Genomic DNA, 17,802 nt, shown 5'->3' with positions numbered 1-17,802 from the left:
TCATTTTCAATATAGAAATACCAACTTTGCCCGACAAGTGACAGCATGGAAGACAGCTGGTGACTGGCAAATGTGACGCATGCGTGTGGCGCACGTGAATCGTGGATCCACTGTACTACGGGGCCAAACGTGCCTAGCAGGGGCACAGCTAAGCGGCTACCTGATTTTCACTGTAGCTCCTGATGTTGGAGCCAGGCTTAAACTGCAGGTAGCCGCCAGGTACCAATCCTAAGCAGTCCTGGATACTGCAGCTGCCTACCCCAAGGGTCGGGTTCACTGACACGGACTGGACTCCGGAGTCACAGACAAGGCTAGATTCAGAACCAGTTTAGACAGGTGCGGCTTCAGAGTTCAGGTACCGGCGGAGCACCTTCAGGGTCCGACGATGCAGTAGCTTCAAGATAACGTACACACTACACAGGAAAATAGGAACAGAATCAGGATAACAAACTAACGTCAATGGATTAGCACAGGGGACCTGGCAACATACAGTTGCACATACAAGAGTTGAGGGAAAATACAGAGGTGGCTCAGGCACTTCCCAACTGGGGAGGGTGCCTTTGATACTGGATGCCTCCCAGATATTGGCTGGGGACATTTACAAGGTGAGTGCGCTGCCCATTTAAAAATGGGAGCGCGTGTGCCGCCAGGAAGGAGTGTGCACTGAAAACAGAATAACGTAAAGGTCACAGCGTGGACGGGGCGGTGAGTATGTCGGCGTCTCTGCGTGGAGGGGGAAGAGGGACCATGCAGGGACACTGGCATTAGCGTTACAGCAACAATTAAAGAAGGACTGTTCTGGAGTGAGATTGTGATTTAAAATGGGATATCAATGGAGAATACTGTGTTTCATGATTTTCATAGGCTACAATCACCGCAAGTGATAATCTGGCAGATTACTTGTCCAGATTTCAGGGTGGATGATCCATAGTTACATAAAGTAGCAGTAAAGTGGATGACATGTCACATCTTACCCACAGTCTGTAGAAAATTTCCTCAGGTAAATTGATCACTTTAAATTCACACCATGACAATTCTTTATGTGTACTTAACGCAGATTTCACAGTTTGCAATGTATAGGGTGAAGTTTGTGGCAAATCTACAAGAAAATTTGCAGCTTGCGGATTTTATGTGAGTTTGCATCAAAATCCGCAACAGATTCTTTCTGCCTCAAGTGGCTATAACTCTTGAGGTGTCATAAATGTAAGTCCTCAATATAAAATAGGACATGCTGATGAAAGATCCAAAATGATTCACTTTGGCGTCAGTTTGATTCCCATCGAACTAAATAGAAGAGTTTTAGCTAATTTGTAATCAATGTTCTCACAATGCAACAGACGTGTAACAGCAAGTGTGCAGTACTGGCGATAACAATCGATGGCCTGTGTGACATATACTAGGAGAGCAAAGCACCAAGCTGAATAGCTGGGAAGTGAACATACAGCGGTCAAGCAGATCCTCCGTTTTTTTTTTTGTTTGTTTGTTTTTTTATTTCAAATGACAGGGTTGTTCCATATTTCTTATTCTAGGGCAGAACCAGCATATACCACTGAACACGCTATCCTAATATCCAGGTGAGTAACCATCTGAAGCCCTGAATGATGATACTCAAGTGCAACTTTATGCTCCATCTGACCTCCATTTCAACAGTATCCACCATCTTGAGGTGGGCACAAAGGCGCAATCAACTGTGCTTTTTGTGCCCTCCTCAAGAAGATGGACACTGTCAAAACAAAGGCTAGACAAAGCACAAAATGATCAATCTGCTCCTTTAAAGTCAATGGTCCCATCAGGGTTTTCCCCTTATTCCCCTTTTTTTAGGACTTCTGATGGAAGCCAACTGATTGACGTTTGGTAAAAACACAATGTGAACGCACCGTAAGAGGAGGGATATAACTTTGAAGAGTTTTGATGTTGGAATAGAACAGTTCGTGCTTTAGAGGGGTACTCTTCTTTAGAAAACCCATACCCATTTACATTTCTTTTGAATTCTAAAGAAATATTGGGCATCCAAAGTTCAGACTATTATTCATCATCCAGCTAAAGAGCCGCTATAGGTTGGACCTGGTAGGATGGTGCATTACATCTGCAGCTAATTTATATACCGTAATACTTAATTTTCGCAGTGAGAGTGCTACAGGAAAATGGTACATTTGTTGCCAAGGTTCCCCACGTATTAGAGCTGATCGCTGGGACTTCTTGTGATTGTTTTATACAACAAAAAAAAAAAGACTGTGAAAAGGGAACAATATATTGAAAGAAAACAAAAATAAAAACTTTACAAGCAGTTATGCTGTTCAGTTATAGTATAGCAAAACTGTGGCAAATAGTATTTTATGATGAGTGAAAGGCAAATAGAGGCAGTTTAATAAACCTTTTTCTTTAGCATGAGAACTGTAGTTTGCAGATAGTTACAAGTAAATACATTTATTTCCTGAATCCCTTACGAATGTATATGAAATCTCCAATTCAAAATCAGATACAACTTTAATTTGTCTCACATAAAGTAGAAATACTGAACCATCCATACCTCCCATTCAGTCCATAGACTTTCTTAGTTTCTGCTTTATAAAACAAACAGAAGCAATCGCCACCGATCCCTGTGCTGGTGGGTTCAGTGACATTAAGGGCAGCGGTGACAGCCACCGCAGCATCAGCGGCATTCCCACCTTTCTTCAGAATATCTGCAAATAAAGACAACAAAACTCCATTGCTAACATTCACATCGCAGTAATGGGAACACATCATTTATTGTGAATGCAAATACAGAATAGACGACTCAGCGTTCACAGTAACTCGTTTCATGCTAAGAAACACTTATGCAAAAGTTTTCTGGCCGGTCTACGGTGCTGCGGTGACCTTTGTAAAAGCAAATATAGTGATATCAATCTAATCACCAAGTATGAGGCTCGATGTGATGGCTCCGGGGCACCAGCTGCTTTATATCCAATAGCATTACTTCCTTAGACACAAAGCAGTCAATTCTCGGGAAATGAAACACAATACGACATGTGTTACATGTACGGTACTAACTGTACTGGAGCGTCCCCATTAATTGCTAGTAGTGCAATCCGGTGCAGGATTTGGGTTCACTCTACAAAGTTATTGGAGCGTGACAATAACTACATCATATACAGTACAGACCAAAAGTTTGGACACACCTTCTCATTTAAAGATTTTTCTGTATTTTCATGACTATGAAAATTGTACATTCACACTGAAGGCATCAAAACTATGAATTAACACATGTGTAATTATATACTTAACAAAAAAGTGTGAAACAACTGAAAATATGTCTTATATTCTAGGTTCTTCAAAGTAGCCACCTTTTGCTTCGATGACTGCTTTGCACACTCTTGGCATTCTCTTGATGAGCTTCAAGAGGTAGTCACCGGAAATGGTTTTCACTTCACAGGTGTGCGCTGTCAGGTTTAATAAGTGGGATTTCTTGCCTTATAAATGGAGTTGGGACCATCAGTTGTGTTGTGCAGAAGTCAGGTGGATACACAGCTGATAGTCCTACTGAATAGACTGTTAGAATTTGTATTATGGCAAGAAAAAAGCAGCTAAGTAAAGAAAAACGAGTGGCCATCATTACTTTAAGAAATGAAGGTCAGTCAGTCCGAAAAATTGGGCAAACTTTGAAAGTGTCCCCAAGTGCAGTTGCAAAAACCATCAAGCGCTACAAAGAAACTGGCTCACATGAGGACCGCCCCAGGAAAGGAAGACCAAGAGTCACCTCTGCTTCTGAGGATAAGTTTATCCGAGTCACCAGCCTCAGAAATCGCAGGTTAAGAGCAGCTCAGATTAGAGACCAGGTCAATGCCACACAGAGTTCTAGCAGCAGACACATCTCTACAACAACTGTAAAGAGGAGACTTTGTGCAGCAGGCCTTCATGGTAAAATAGCTGGTAGGAAACCACTGCTAAGGACAGGCAACAAGCAGAAAAGACTTGTTTGGGCTAAAGAACACAAGGAATGGACATTAGACCAGTGGAAATCTGTGCTTTGGTCTGATGAGTACAAATTTGAGATCTTTGGTTCCAACCACCGTGTCTTTGTACTACGCAGAAAAGGTGAACGGATAGACTCTACATGCCTGGTTCCCACCGTGAAGCATGGAGGAGGAGGTGTGATGGTGTGGGGGTGCTTTGCTGGTGACACTGTTGGGGATTTATTCAAAATTGAAGGCATACTGAACCAGCATGGCTACCACAGCATCTTGCAGCGGCATGCTATTCCATCCGATTTGCGTTTAGTTGGACCATCATTTATTTTTCAACAGGACAATGAGCCCAAACACACCTCCTAACTAAGCTTGATTAATAGGTTGATCCCTATTTGATTTGAGGTAATAATTTACACAAAAGTGAAACAGCCCCCTATACTATGGAATATAGATTTAAAAGAGTAAAGTGTATTATGTTGTACAATTTATTCATTCTTTAAAACACAGGATTGGTCACAGAGATAAATAAAACAGTTATTTTTAATGCGATATCAATGAGACTTGATAGGTGCCAGAATATCATATAATCTGGTTTATTGGACAATAAAAAATTATATTTAACCTGTGTGTGTAAAGGTAGTAATAAACCTTCAAGAAGGTGTCAAATAAAATGTTGACAAAATATCTGTTAAGGTTGTCCACTGCTTTTCCATTGATGACTTATCCTTAGGATAGGTCATTAATGTCTGATCAGCCAGGGTCCGACACCCGGCACCTCCGCTGATATCGGTGTCGGCGGCCAGAAGTGCTCACTTGCCGAACTGCTCCGTCTTCTGGCAGTGGCCAAGGATTGGTACTGCACATCCGCCTCCTATTCAAATCAATAGGAGACGGATGTGTAGTACCCTGCGGCGACCACTATCAGAAGACAGCCGGCGGCAGCCGCCGGGTGTCGGACCCCAGCTGATCACATATTGATGACCTATCCCAAGGATAGAGCATCAGTGTGAAAGTAGTGGACAACCTCTATAAGTAGAACAATTATTCCAGCCTAGGATTTTGTTTCAGGTCTTGTAAATTGGATAACACATTAAAGGGAACATGTCATCAGATTCATACTACCAGAACCACAAACAACACAAACCAGACATTGGCTGGGCGATTGTCGCCAGGTATGTTCCATCCTGAAAAGCACACTTTAGACAGCTGGCTGGGGACCATGCATCTCAGCTGACTAGTCTGGGCTAGTCGTCGGCTGACTTCTCCCGATGCGATCCCTTTGTCTGACAGGTCTCTCCCTATAAAAATAGGGAGAGACCTGTCTGTCAACTGGAGCAAACAGGCATAACAAGGAGTTGTGATTTTAATTTTGGGTAGTCAGGCCAAGTGGCAGATGCAATACATGCAGGCAATGAGGAAACGATATTTCAAGCACCTATAGTGCTGGAAAAATGCTGATGAGGAGGAATCATTCACTCAAAAAGAGTAAATAGCAAATTACAGAGCAGGAGAATTGGGGCCGTTTCTGTACATTGCAGATTTGTAGATGCGGAAAATCAGTTTGAACTTATGAGGGTGGGGGTGGAGGATGCAACAAAGTGCTTTTGGTTTGGGTAACGTGATCAGTACGCTTTAAGGCAGGCACATATTTTCATTAAACAAGAATCACATTGATTTCTCTCAAAATTAATTTCTTTTAAAAAGATGCATACCTTTTATATCATCTGCAATGTAACATGAATGTGATGGAAACAGAAGAATGGACATACATATACACACACACGTATAGAGAAGACTGCAGCCATTTCCTTGTAAGCAGGATTTGGCTGTATGGGGATTTTCCACATATCCATTCATTAGAATTATTACCCAGACCACTGTCCATTGTAATCTATAGATACACAATGCGCTTTATATCCACATCTCTACTACAGAGAACAGTGACCTTGGCTCACACCCCAAACATGAAAACTATTAACTTTATTAACTAAAGAATATAAGTACTGCCACCACCGTTCTGACATCCGACCTAATCAATATCCTCCGGATACAAGAATCCTTAGAGACATTTCTGTATCACCATGTAAAACCTATTAACAGTACACATGAATAATGAGCATACACAGAGTATAGGATTTTCAATGTATACATCATTGATCAAATTGTGTTCATAGTTCAAGAAAACCAACGCACATCCAGGAAAGAACAATTGTTGTACCTCGGGACCATGGTTTTTCTGAGCCCCTGTTCAAATTTGCCAATTCAAGTCTATGAGTCTGTAAAAACTCGGTCAGCGCATACAATGCTCAGCATAAATGAGTACACCCCCTCTGAAAAGAAAATTTGTAATCAATATCTCACTGAACACAGGAACAATTTCCAAAATTTTGACAAGACTGAGGTTCATACAAGTTGTTTTTTTAACCCATAACATGAAAGTAGGATTAATAATAAACTTTTCATTACAAAATCTGCAGTTTTACTCAAATTAGTTGAGGCAAAAATGAATGCACCCCCCACCAACAACTACTACATCTAGTATTTTATATGACCTCCATGATTTTTAAAGGACAGCACCAAGTCTTCTAGGCCTGAAATGAACAAGATGGAAGCATATTGCAACATTTATCTTTCTTCATTATTCAAGAACGACCTTTTTTAGAGACTCAATGCTGAATGTTGAGTGATGCTCAACTTGTCTCTTCAGAATTCCCCATAAGTGTTCGATTGGGTTCAGATCAGGAGACAAACTTGGCCGCTGTATCACTTCCACCCTGTTCTTCTTCAGAAATGCAACATTGGCCTTAAATGTGCGTTTTGGATCATTGTCATGTTGAAAAAGTGCATGTAAATCATGGGCATGTGGTGATGGCAGCATCTTCTCTTTCAATATGAAGTAGTACATCTGTGAATTCATGATACCATCAATGAAATGTCAGTCTACAAAAACATGCAGCCCCACATAAGGACACTGCCACCAACATGTTTCACTGTAGGCACCATGCATTTTTCTTTGAACTCCTCACCTTTCTGAAGCCATGCAGTTTTGAAGTAATCAGTTCCGAAAACATTTATTTTGGGCTCATCAATCCAGAGTATAGAGTCCCAGTAGTCTTTATATTTTTCGGCATGGGCCCTCACAAATTGTAGGCAGGCTTTTTTTTGTCCATGTGCGCTAGAAGAAACTTCATTTGTGGACAACACCCATGCTTGCCATTCCTCTGTAATGTACGTTGTTTTGTGTCACGGGAAACACTCCCTCCAGTTTGGCTTTCTACATCTTTAGCCAACTAGTGAACTTGCATGTCAAATTTCTTCAACTCTTCTCATCAGAGGACGCTCCTGTTTCAGTGTTAACTTCCGTGGTCGGCCTGGACGTGTCAGTGAGATTGTTGCAGTTCCATCATTGTTATATTTTTTCGTCACTTTTCCTATAGTATTCTGACAAATTAGTAAAGATTTGCTGATCATGCTGTTGCCTTTACCTTTCTTGTGTAAAGAAATTATTTTCTTTCTCAGGTCTTGTGACATCTCTCTTCCATGGGGTGCCATTGCTAACAGCATGAAATGGGAAAAGTTTTTTTTTGTTAAGTATTGCCCTTTTATAGTCGGCTGTCTGTTGGACACCTGTTTAATGAATAATTAGTTTTACCTGTAGTTAAATTGTTGTTATTTAGAATTTTTCAGTCTAAACTTTAGTTTTGCTCGTATGACTTTTAATGGGGTTTACTCATTTTTGCAGCATGATCTTGAAAGAATATGTTAGGAAAATTACTTTTATGGGTGTGTAAAATAACAAATCTTGTTTGCAATCAATGTCCCACATTTGAAGGAGTATTTTGTAGTTTGGCATCCCATAAAAAAGGTGGATTCTGAAAGGAAATAAAGTTTTCCGGACAAATCTGTTGGGGTGTACCAATTTATGCTGAGCACTGTTGATGGCATCCTAACTGATCACTAGTGCTGTCTGTTTTTCAATGACTATTTGCTTGAGAAACATCAGGTTTTTTTTGCAAATAAAAAAAGACTATGAAACAGTGATGGTAAAAACAGACACATAATGGATCAAGCATACCAATAAAAATCTGATGGTTGTTTTCACGTATGAGAAAAAAAACTTCACAATAAGGCTGTCATGCTCCTAGGGTCGAACCCATGATCCCGTGTTTTGTGGTCAGCTTCTCTGTCTACCAAGCCACAGCAGACACCTTTTTCTGGGTGTTTAGGTTCTGCAATTCTGGCTGCAGTCTGTTTAGCATAACATAGGTGTTTTGATTTGTCTGCCTTACTGCCTATCGAGTGTGGCTTTATATTCGACCCCTTGCTGGCATTTCCTGCTGGTGATATTCTCATTTGGATGTCCAGCCATTTTGCTGTAGTTTAAAGCCAGTGAGTGAAGTTCCAGCTAGGGTTTATGTTCTTTGCTCTGCACTTAGCTTCTATTTCTTTTTAGGAAATAAGTGGCATATTTTCTACCAGTACGTACTTTATTTTGGATTTCAGGGTTTATTTTACTCACTCTGGGATCTTTCCTTTTTTCAGCACTTTCCCTTTTGTAGGTAATTCACACTCTGCTCTGTCCTCTGTTTTTTTAGGAGGAATGTTATGAGCTCGACGGCCTTTTAGGCAGCATAGGTCAGAGTTGCCATCTTCTAGATTGTAGTTAGGGCTATTTCTGTGTTACGCTTGTTGTGGAACCACTGTGTCACAGTCCCGGGAGAGCCTGGAGGAGCGTGATTAAGCGACCACCTGGTTCTTCACTAGAGCCCCTGATGGTGTGGTTAGACTTGAGCCCAGGTGAACGCCAGGTGCTACTCCAGGACAGACACCAGAGCCGCAGCAGCTGACTCCCAAAAGGTGCAGGGAAGCAGGACTGGCCAGGAACTGGATCACAGGGGGACATGCAGCTGGAGACAGAAAAGGTACTGGATCAGGAACTGACAGGATGAGTTCAGGAACACAGGACAGACTTGGGTACAGGATCACAGGTGCAGGTTCAGACTGGACTGGTAAGGGTAGCGGTATAGGTGCAGAAAAGACGGATCAGGCTCACGACTTGGTAAAGGTAGGACGGGCTAAGGAACCGAATACAGCAGGGCGAACAGGAACCAGTTCAGGCAGGCTCAGACTGGGCAGACAGGGGCAGGCAGGACGGACAGGGACAGGCTCAGGCAGGGCGGACGGACAGGCTCAGGCAGGGCAGGGAGGACGGACAGGCTCAGGCAGGACAGGGAGGACGGACAGGCTCAGGCAGGGCAGGGAGGACGGACAGGCTCAGGCACGGCAGGGAGGACGGACAGGCTCAGGCAGGGCAGGGAGGACGGACAGGCTCAGGCACGGCAGGGAGGACGGACAGGCTCAGGCAGGGCAGGGAGGACGGACAGGCTCAGGCAGGGCAGGGAGGACGGACAGGCTCAGGCAGGGCAGGCAGGACGGACAGGCTCAGGCAGGGCAGGCAGGACGGACAGGCTCAGGCAGGGCAGGCAGGACGGACAGGCTCAGGCAGGGCAGGCAGAGTCAGGCAGGGCAGGCAGGACGGACAGAGTCAGGCAGGGCAGGCAGGACGGACAGAGTCAGGCAGGGCAGGCAGGACGGACAGAGTCAGGCAGGGCAGGCAGGACGGACAGAGTCAGGCAGGGCAGGCAGGACGGACAGAGTCAGGCAGGGCAGGCAGGACGGACAGAGTCAGGCAGGGCAGGCAGGACGGACAGAGTCAGGCAGGGCAGGCAGGACGGACAGAGTCCGGCAGGGCAGGCAGGACGGACAGAGTCCGGCAGGGCAGGCAGGACGGACAGAGTCCGGCAGGGCAGGCAGGACGGACAGAGTCAGGCAGGGCAGGCAGGACGGACAGAGTCAGGCAGGGCGGACAGAGTCAGGCAGGGCAGGCAGGACGGACAGAGTCAGGCAGGGCGGACAGAGTCAGGCAGGGCAGGCAGGACGGACAGAGTCAGGCAGGGCGGACAGAGTCAGGCTCAGGCAGGGTGGACAGAGGCAGGGCAGGCAGGGTGGACAGAGGCAGGGCAGGCAGGGTGGACAGAGGCAGGGCAGGCAGAGTCAGGCTCAGACAGGGCGGACATAGTCAGGCTCAGACAGGGCAGGAAGGGCGGACAGAGTCAGGCTCAGACAGGGCAGAGTCAGGCTCAGACAGGGCAGGCAGGACGGACAGAGTCAGGCTCAGACAGGGCAGGCAGGACGGGCAGAGTCAGGCTCAGACAGGGCAGGCAGGACGGACAGAGTCAGGCTCAGACAGGGCAGGCAGGACGGACAGAGTCAGGCTCAGACAGGGCAGGCAGGACGGACAGAGTCAGGCTCAGACAGGGCAGGCAGGACGGACAGAGTCAGGCTCAGACAGGGCAGGCAGGACGGACAGAGTCAGGCTCAGACAGGGCAGGCAGGATGGACAGAGACAAGCTCAGACAGTGCAGGCAGTGTTGCACAGCTTCTGGATACCCACAGCTGAGGTAGAAACTTCACAGAGCAGATTACATGGGATAACAAGCTTTTACTTCTCAGAACATGAGGTAAAGGAAAAAAATGCACAGTCACTCAATACTGCACCAGGAAGTAAGAACAAAAGAGAAAATACAAGAGACTTTTTTTCTTTTACAATATAGTAAACAAGGAAACTTTACACAACATCACCATCTACTGTCAGATCAGCATAAAGTCCTCAACTGTTGCATATACCAACACCCTTTCTCAACAGGAAGGACTTATTCAGTCAAACCTAATTTCTTCATTAGTCGCTGATATTTTTCAGCATTCAATGCCTTTGTGAAAATGTCTGCTGTCATATCTTCAGTTGAACAATATTCTAATTTCAGAATTCCTTGTTCCTGATGGTCCCTCAAGAAATGATACTTCACATCAATGGGCTTGGTTCTTCGTTTAACTCTTTCCATCTGAGCAAGAACAAGACATCCCTGATTGTCCTCATTTATTTTTGTTGGTTCCAACTGTGCTTGTCCTAGGTCAGTTAGCAATTGTTTTAACCATAGAACTTCTTGACTCGCATGTGCTGCTGCAACATATTCTGCTTCTGGTGACAACAGCGTTACTATTGATTGTTTATTACTAGTCCAACTAATTGGTCCACCTGAGAGAAAGAAAAGATAGAAAATCTATCAGTGGCTGTCAGTTGGATCTCCAGCCCAATCTGCATCAACATATCCAGTTAAAATGCATTTATCACTTGTAGGCAGTTTCAGTTTAACATTGCTGGTTCCTTTCAAATAACGTATTACTCTCTTCACAGCATTCCAATCCGCTATATTGGGTTTGGGCACTTTTCTACTCAGAATTCCTACTGCTGCTGCAATGTCTGGCCTTGTAACAGTCGCTAGATAGGAAAATTACTGTATCGCCATTCTGTACTCCATTATTTGGTAACACATTTTTCTCACTACTCAGCTCTTTAAGATAATTAGTTTCCATTGGAGACTTTGCTGGTTTTGCATCCTTCAATCCAAATGTTTCGGTTAGGTCTTGAATCATGGGATTTTGATTAAGTAGGAAACTTCCATCTTCTTCTCTTTCGATCTGTATTCCTAAGTACTGTTTCACATTTCCCAAGTCTTTGATCTCAAAATGTTAATTCAGGATTTTTAGTATGTCCTCTTTATCCCTTTCTTTTTCAAAACAAACTAAAATGTCATCAACATATATGAGTACATAGATCCATCTGTCCATTAGTCTTTTTGTGTACAGGCAAGGATCAGCTTTGCTTCTTTTTTCATTTGTGAGCACCTCCGTGATATTATCATTCCACGCTTTAGCAGCTTGTTTTAAACCGTATATACTTTTCTGTCATTTGCAAACCATGTTTGGGTTACTTTCATCTTTGAATCCTGGAGGTTGTGCCATGTAAATATCTTCTGTTAAAATTCCATTCAAAAATGCTGTCGTTACATACAGATGTTTCAGTTCCATTTGTTTCATTGCTGCGACTGCAAACAAAGTTCTTATTGTAGTATGTTTGACAACTGGAGCAAATGTTTCATCATAGTCTTCTCCATATTTTTGAGAATAACCTTTAGCTACGAGTCTTGCTCGGTATCGTTCAGCTGTGCCATCTGTTTGGTACTTTACTTTAAAAACCCATTTACATCCTATAGCTTTTCTTCCTTCTGGTAATCCTGTTAGTGCCCATGTTTTTGAGTCATGCATGGATTTTATTTCTATTTCTGTTGCCTCTATCCATTTATTGGCTTCTTCTTCAGGAAGTCAAGATATGTCTTCCCAAGAGGTAGGCTCATAAATTTTACTTGTACTTGCCTTGTATGAAAGGCGTATTGGTGGTTTTCCTTTGTTTTCTCTTATTGAACGTCTTTGTTCTGTGTCTGTTTGTAGTGGTTTCTCTTCACTTTCAGTATTCTGTTTTTTATTAATTTCAACTTCTTTTTCATCAGATATTCCTTCAGCTATATCATTGCTGTTTTTTTCATTTTTTGTTTACAGTGAAATCATAGTGTCTTCATTTAGATCCTCAATGAATGTCACACTGTTACTTACCATAACTCTGTCTGTTTTGGGATCTAGGATTCTGTTACGCCCGGAATGACTGGCGTGAGCGTGATTAGTGATCCCACTGTACCATGAACCTAGGAGTGCCTGGAGGGGCGTAACTAAGCATCAACCCGATCTGACCAAGGTCGCACGGCGGCTTAGTCGACTCCGTGGACCAAGGAGGAACAGAGCAGAGGGACCAGGTGCGACTCCAGGTCAGACCCCGGTCACAGTTGTTGACCCACACTGGGGAATGCAGGAACAGGCAGGTTAGACTGGCATACAGGCAGGTGGGTATTGGCAAGTACGGCTGGTATGCAAACAGGTGGGTACTGGCAAGTACGGCTGGTATGCAGACAGGGAGATATTGGCAAGCACGGCTGGAGTTCAGGCAAGGAGGCACTAGCAGGTTGGAGCGCAGGCTGGATAGGGTCCAGTACAGACTGGGAGACAGGTACAGGGCCGCAGATGTGGTAGACAAGCAGAGTAAAGCGAAACCGCCGGAGCGGAGGACATGGCAGAGCAGAGAGGAACTGCTGGTGTGGTGAGCAAGCAGAGCGGAGCGAAAACCGCAGTCGCGGTGGGCAAGGCAGAGCAGAGCGGAACCGCCGGAGCAGTGGACAAGGCAGAGCAGAGAGAAACCGCAGGTGCGGTGAGCAAGCCACTCATAAGCATCAAGAATAAAAAGGCTAGACTGGACTTTGCTAAAAAACATCTAAAAAAGCCAGCACAGTTCTGGAAGAACATTCTTTGGACAGATGAAACCAAGATCAACCTCTACCAGAATGATGGAAAAAGAAAAGTATGGCGAAGGCTTGGTACAGCTCATAATCTAAAGCATACCACATCATCTGTAAAACACGGCGGAGGCAGTGTGATGGCTTGGGCATGCATGGCTGCCAGTGGCACTGGGTCACTAGTGTTTATTGATGATGTGACACAGGACAGAAGCAGCCAAATGAATTCTGATGTCTTCAGAGCCATACTGTGTGCTCAGATCCAGCCAAATGCAGCCAAACTGATTGTCCATCTGTAGTATGAAACGACGACCAATGACCCAAAACATAAAGCCAAAGCAACCCATGAGTTTATTAAAGCAAAGAAGTGGAATATTCTTGAATGGCCAAGTCAGTCACCTGATCTCAACCCAATTGAGCATGCATTTCACTTGTTAAAGACTAAACTTCAGACAGAAAGGCCCACAAACAAACAGCAACTGAAAACCACCGCAGTGAAAGCCTGGCAGAGCATCAAAAAGGAGGAAACACAGCGTCTGGTGATGTCCATGAGTTCAAGACTTCAGGCAGTCATTGCCAACAAAGGGTTTTCAACCAAGTACTAGAAATGAACATTTTATTTACAATTATTTAATCTGTCCAATTACTTTTGGTCCCTTTAAAAACAGTATGGCACATGTTAAGGAGCTGAAACTCCTAAACCCTTCATCCAATTTTAATGTGGATACCCTCAACTGAAAGCTGAAAGTCTGAACTTCAGCTGCATCTGAATTGTTTTGTTTAAGATTCATTGTGGTAATGTCTAGAACCAAAATTAGAAAAATGTTGTCTCTGTCCAAATATATATGGACCTAACTGTATTGCCTCCTGATGTAGTCACTTTCATGGGTCCACATACGTCAATATGCAGCAAATCAAGTGGCCTTGTGCTTTTCATTTCACTTTCTTTAAGAATAGATATCCTTGTGGCTTTGGATTTTATACAACATTCACATCATACGGTAACTGAGCAATCAGATATCCATAGATCCTTTGCCAATTCTTTCCTTTGTAGCTCCATTATACTTTCAGGATGTCTGTGTCCTAGACGTCTATGCCACATGTGAATACAATTCTTGAGATCATGTGTACACAACTTCATCTGTTCCTTTAGGCTGTGTGCACACGATGCGTTTTTAATGCGTTTCCGCGGCGTTTTTGCAGCCGCGGAAACGCATTAAAAATGCATGGTAGAAGGTCAGCAATGTTCCCCAATGGAAATCCGCATGTGCTGTGCCCATGCTGCGGATTTTTCCGCAGCGTTTATGCTGCGTTCAAAAATCCGCAGCATGTCCATTAATTTTGCGGAAACGCGGCGTTTTCGCTGCCATTGAGTTGCATTAGAACGCGCCAATACCGCAAGACTGCATTTGTATTTGATGAGACTCTCCTCCACACCCAGGTACCATAAAAAAGCTGTAAAAACAAGAATAAAATAAAAAATAAATGTATACTTACCTTCTGTCGGCCCACGCACCGCTCCTGCTTGGTTCCCGGCACTTTGCAGTGAGTTGAAGGACCTGCGCTGACGTCCGAGTCATGTGATGGGTCACGTGCCGCTGACGTCGGCAGGTCTTTCAATTCACTGTTGCCGGCAAGGGAGAACGGAGTGAGCGGGACACCGGGGGCCATCAGAGGGTAAGTATACATTTATTTTTTTTATTTTTACCACTCTCTCGGGTCACACTATATAAATCCATGCTGTTTGCATGGATTTATATAGTGTGACCTAGTTGTCACAAGCACTTTCCAAGTGATGCTAATCGCTTGGGAAGCGCTTGTCAGTCTGCATGCGGAAATGTCAGTGGGACCGCTTCATTTCCGCATGTCCCTGGCTGGAAAACGCATGTACAATCCGCATGCATTTTTTTTCTGCCAGGGAGATGCAGAAACGCTCAGGAAAAAATCCTGAGCATTTCTGCATCGTGTGCACATAGCCTTAATGTGTCTAGATGATATAATTGTTCATCTGCCTTGACATTGATTATTACCTTGTTTCCTGCTAGGATTGTACACTCATCCTCTTTGAATTTTACAGTAAGTCCTTTAGCTGTTAGAAGTTTTACAGATAACAATACTTCTAATCCTGGAACATATAACACATCCTGTACAAGTATTTTTGAATCATGCCCAAACTTGTTAGAACAGTTTAGCATTCCTTGTCCAACACCTTCTGCAGTTATTTTGCTTCCATCTGCAAGATAAATGGCTTCCTTCTTATTTAAATTAAGTTCAGTAAAGAAATTTTTATTACTTGTCACGTGACTTGTTGCTCCTGAGTCAATAAACCAACCCAACGATGATTTCTTATCAGTCACTTTAAATGTGCCATTGCAATTATTTTCACATGAATCAGAAATTGTGTTTTTCACCTTCTGAGTATTCTCTTTATGATGTAATTTCTGTTGTTCTGATTTCCATATAGTACAGTCTTTCTTTAAATGTCCCTTTTTCTTACATCTGAAACATTCTCGTCTCTTTATTATAGGGTCTTTTTGATTCTGTAGCTCTAAGAGCATTTCCATTATCTTTTTCAGTAGAAGAATCATTTGTTTGTTCTTCTTTGATATTCATCTGTGAGTCTGGTCTTCACAAACTAATGTAATGTCTGTTTCAGGTCTTGTCTCTAGTGCATTTATCAAAGCAGTATATGAATCAGGTAAACTGCACAATAATATTGCTGCTACATGGCTTTCCTTAATATCTTCACCAATTGATTTCAGCTGTGATATCACTTCCATAATAGAGAATATATGCTTCTGCATGTCATTGTCTGCACTTAGTCTCATACTGTAAAGCTTTCTTAGCAGAAATAACTTTTGATTTAAGCTGGGTCTTTCTTAGTGCTTCCCACATTCCCTTTGCTGTATCCTCATGTGGATTAATTGAGCATCATCCACTAATAGGCTGATGGTAGCTCTTGCTTGTCTATATTTCTTATCCCAGGTCTGATTATCCTCATCCGGTCTATCTGTAGTGATTACTTCCCATAAATCATCTTTAGACAATAACATTTCTACTTTGAACTTCCATAACTGATAATTCTCATTATTCAGCTTAGCTACTGTGAGTTTTAGCTCTGTGCTACTTCTCATCTTTAACTTGTCTTACTTGTTTGGAGAGAATTGTACTGAAGAATTCTTCTGCATTCACCAGGGTCTTACTGAGAGTTCCAGTGTCCTGGGTGTCTGGGGTCCTCGGTGCCTGGGCCCATAACCTGTTGCACAGCTTCTGGATACCCACAGTTGAGGTAGAAACTTCACAGAGCAGATTACATGGGATAACAAGCTTTTACTTCTCAGACCATGAGGTAAAGGAAAAAAAAAAACCACACAGTCACACAGTACTGCACCAGGAAGTAAGAACAAAACAAAGTACAAGAGAGACTTTTTTCTTTTACAATACAGTAAACAAGGAAACTTTACACAACATCGTCATCTACTGTCAGATCAGCCTAAAGTCCTCCTTCACACAAACAAAAAAGTCCACAACTGTTGCATATGCCAACAGGCGGGACGGACAGAGTCAGGCTCAGACAGGGCAGGCAGGACGGACAGAGTCAGGGTCAGACACGGCAGGCAGGACGGACAGAGTCAGGGTCAGACACGGCAGGCAGGACGGACAGAGTCAGGGTCAGACATGGCAGGCAGGACGGACAGAGTCAGGGTCAGACACGGCAGGCAGGACGGACAGAGTCAGGGTCAGACACGGCAGGCAGGACGGACAGAGTCAGGGTCAGACACGGCAGGCAGGACGGACAGGGTCAGATAGAGTACAGTGACCTTACCACTTGGTAGCAGAAAACAAACTGAATACTTTAGTTGCTATGGCACCTACCAATAGGGGAGGGTGCCTTAAATGTCAGATGTTTCCCAGCTATTGGCTGGGGACATTTTCAGAAATGTGCGCTGGCCCTTTAAGAGGCAGGGAGAACGCGCCATAAGTACACTCCCAGGAGACCTGCATGCCGTGCGCATGTCCGGGGAGAAAGCAGATGCCGAGGGAGCGCGGACAGGTAAGCGAACACGCCGGAGTCCCTGCAGGGAAGAGGAGGAGGATTCGCACAGGGGTGCCGACGCTGTTCAAACACTGGTCACACAGGAACCACTAGGACCTGCAGGATCAGGATCTCTGGTCTGTACAGGAACTGGCTGTTAGAACTCTCCTGTTAGGTTTTTTCTAGTTTGCTGGTCACATGACCATTTTTGCCTATTTAATCCGGCTCCGCCCTCCTGGCCTTCATTGTATTTACTACTCTTGAGCTAGCTTGGTGCTCTGTTACCGTTCTCTGTTAGTTGTGCTAGGTCTTCGGACCTCTATGTTCTTTGTTGTGTGTTTGTCTTTGACTGCTACAATTTCTGCTAGGAGGTGTCCAACTTTATCCCAGTCCCTAGTTCTTGTAGGAATCCCTCCCTTGCATCTATAGGTCTTCGTACAGACTAGCCGAGGACTTTAGCGGGTCTGATCGCAGGATCAGGTTCCCCGTTACATCGTAGGGATCCAGTTTAGTTCTATTGTAGGGACAGATCTCCTGTCTTTCCTTAGTGCTTGTAGCAGATCATAACAGTAAG

At 44.0% G+C, this 17,802-nt stretch overlaps 1 protein-coding gene across 1 annotated transcript in view; it reads right to left on the bottom strand.

Moving 5' to 3' along the window:
* LOC141259122 (glutathione hydrolase-like YwrD proenzyme) overlaps window positions 1-17,802 on the bottom strand; it is a 107,921-nt gene that overhangs the window by 66,304 nt on the left and 23,815 nt on the right. The window contains exon 3 of the mRNA XM_073674640.1: window positions 2,531-2,684. Within this exon, the coding sequence (XP_073530741.1) occupies window positions 2,531-2,684 (154 nt within the window). The remainder of the gene's footprint in view (window positions 1-2,530; window positions 2,685-17,802) is intronic.

The sequence above is a fragment of the Phyllobates terribilis genome, unplaced genomic scaffold, assembly GCF_046119375.1.
Source record: "Phyllobates terribilis strain yellow unplaced genomic scaffold, ASM4611937v1 Scaffold_3__8_contigs__length_932513732, whole genome shotgun sequence".
NCBI lineage: Eukaryota > Metazoa > Chordata > Amphibia > Anura > Dendrobatidae > Phyllobates > Phyllobates terribilis.
The sequence above is the reverse complement of the archived record's forward strand: the minus strand, read 5'-3'. Positions and strand labels throughout refer to the sequence as shown.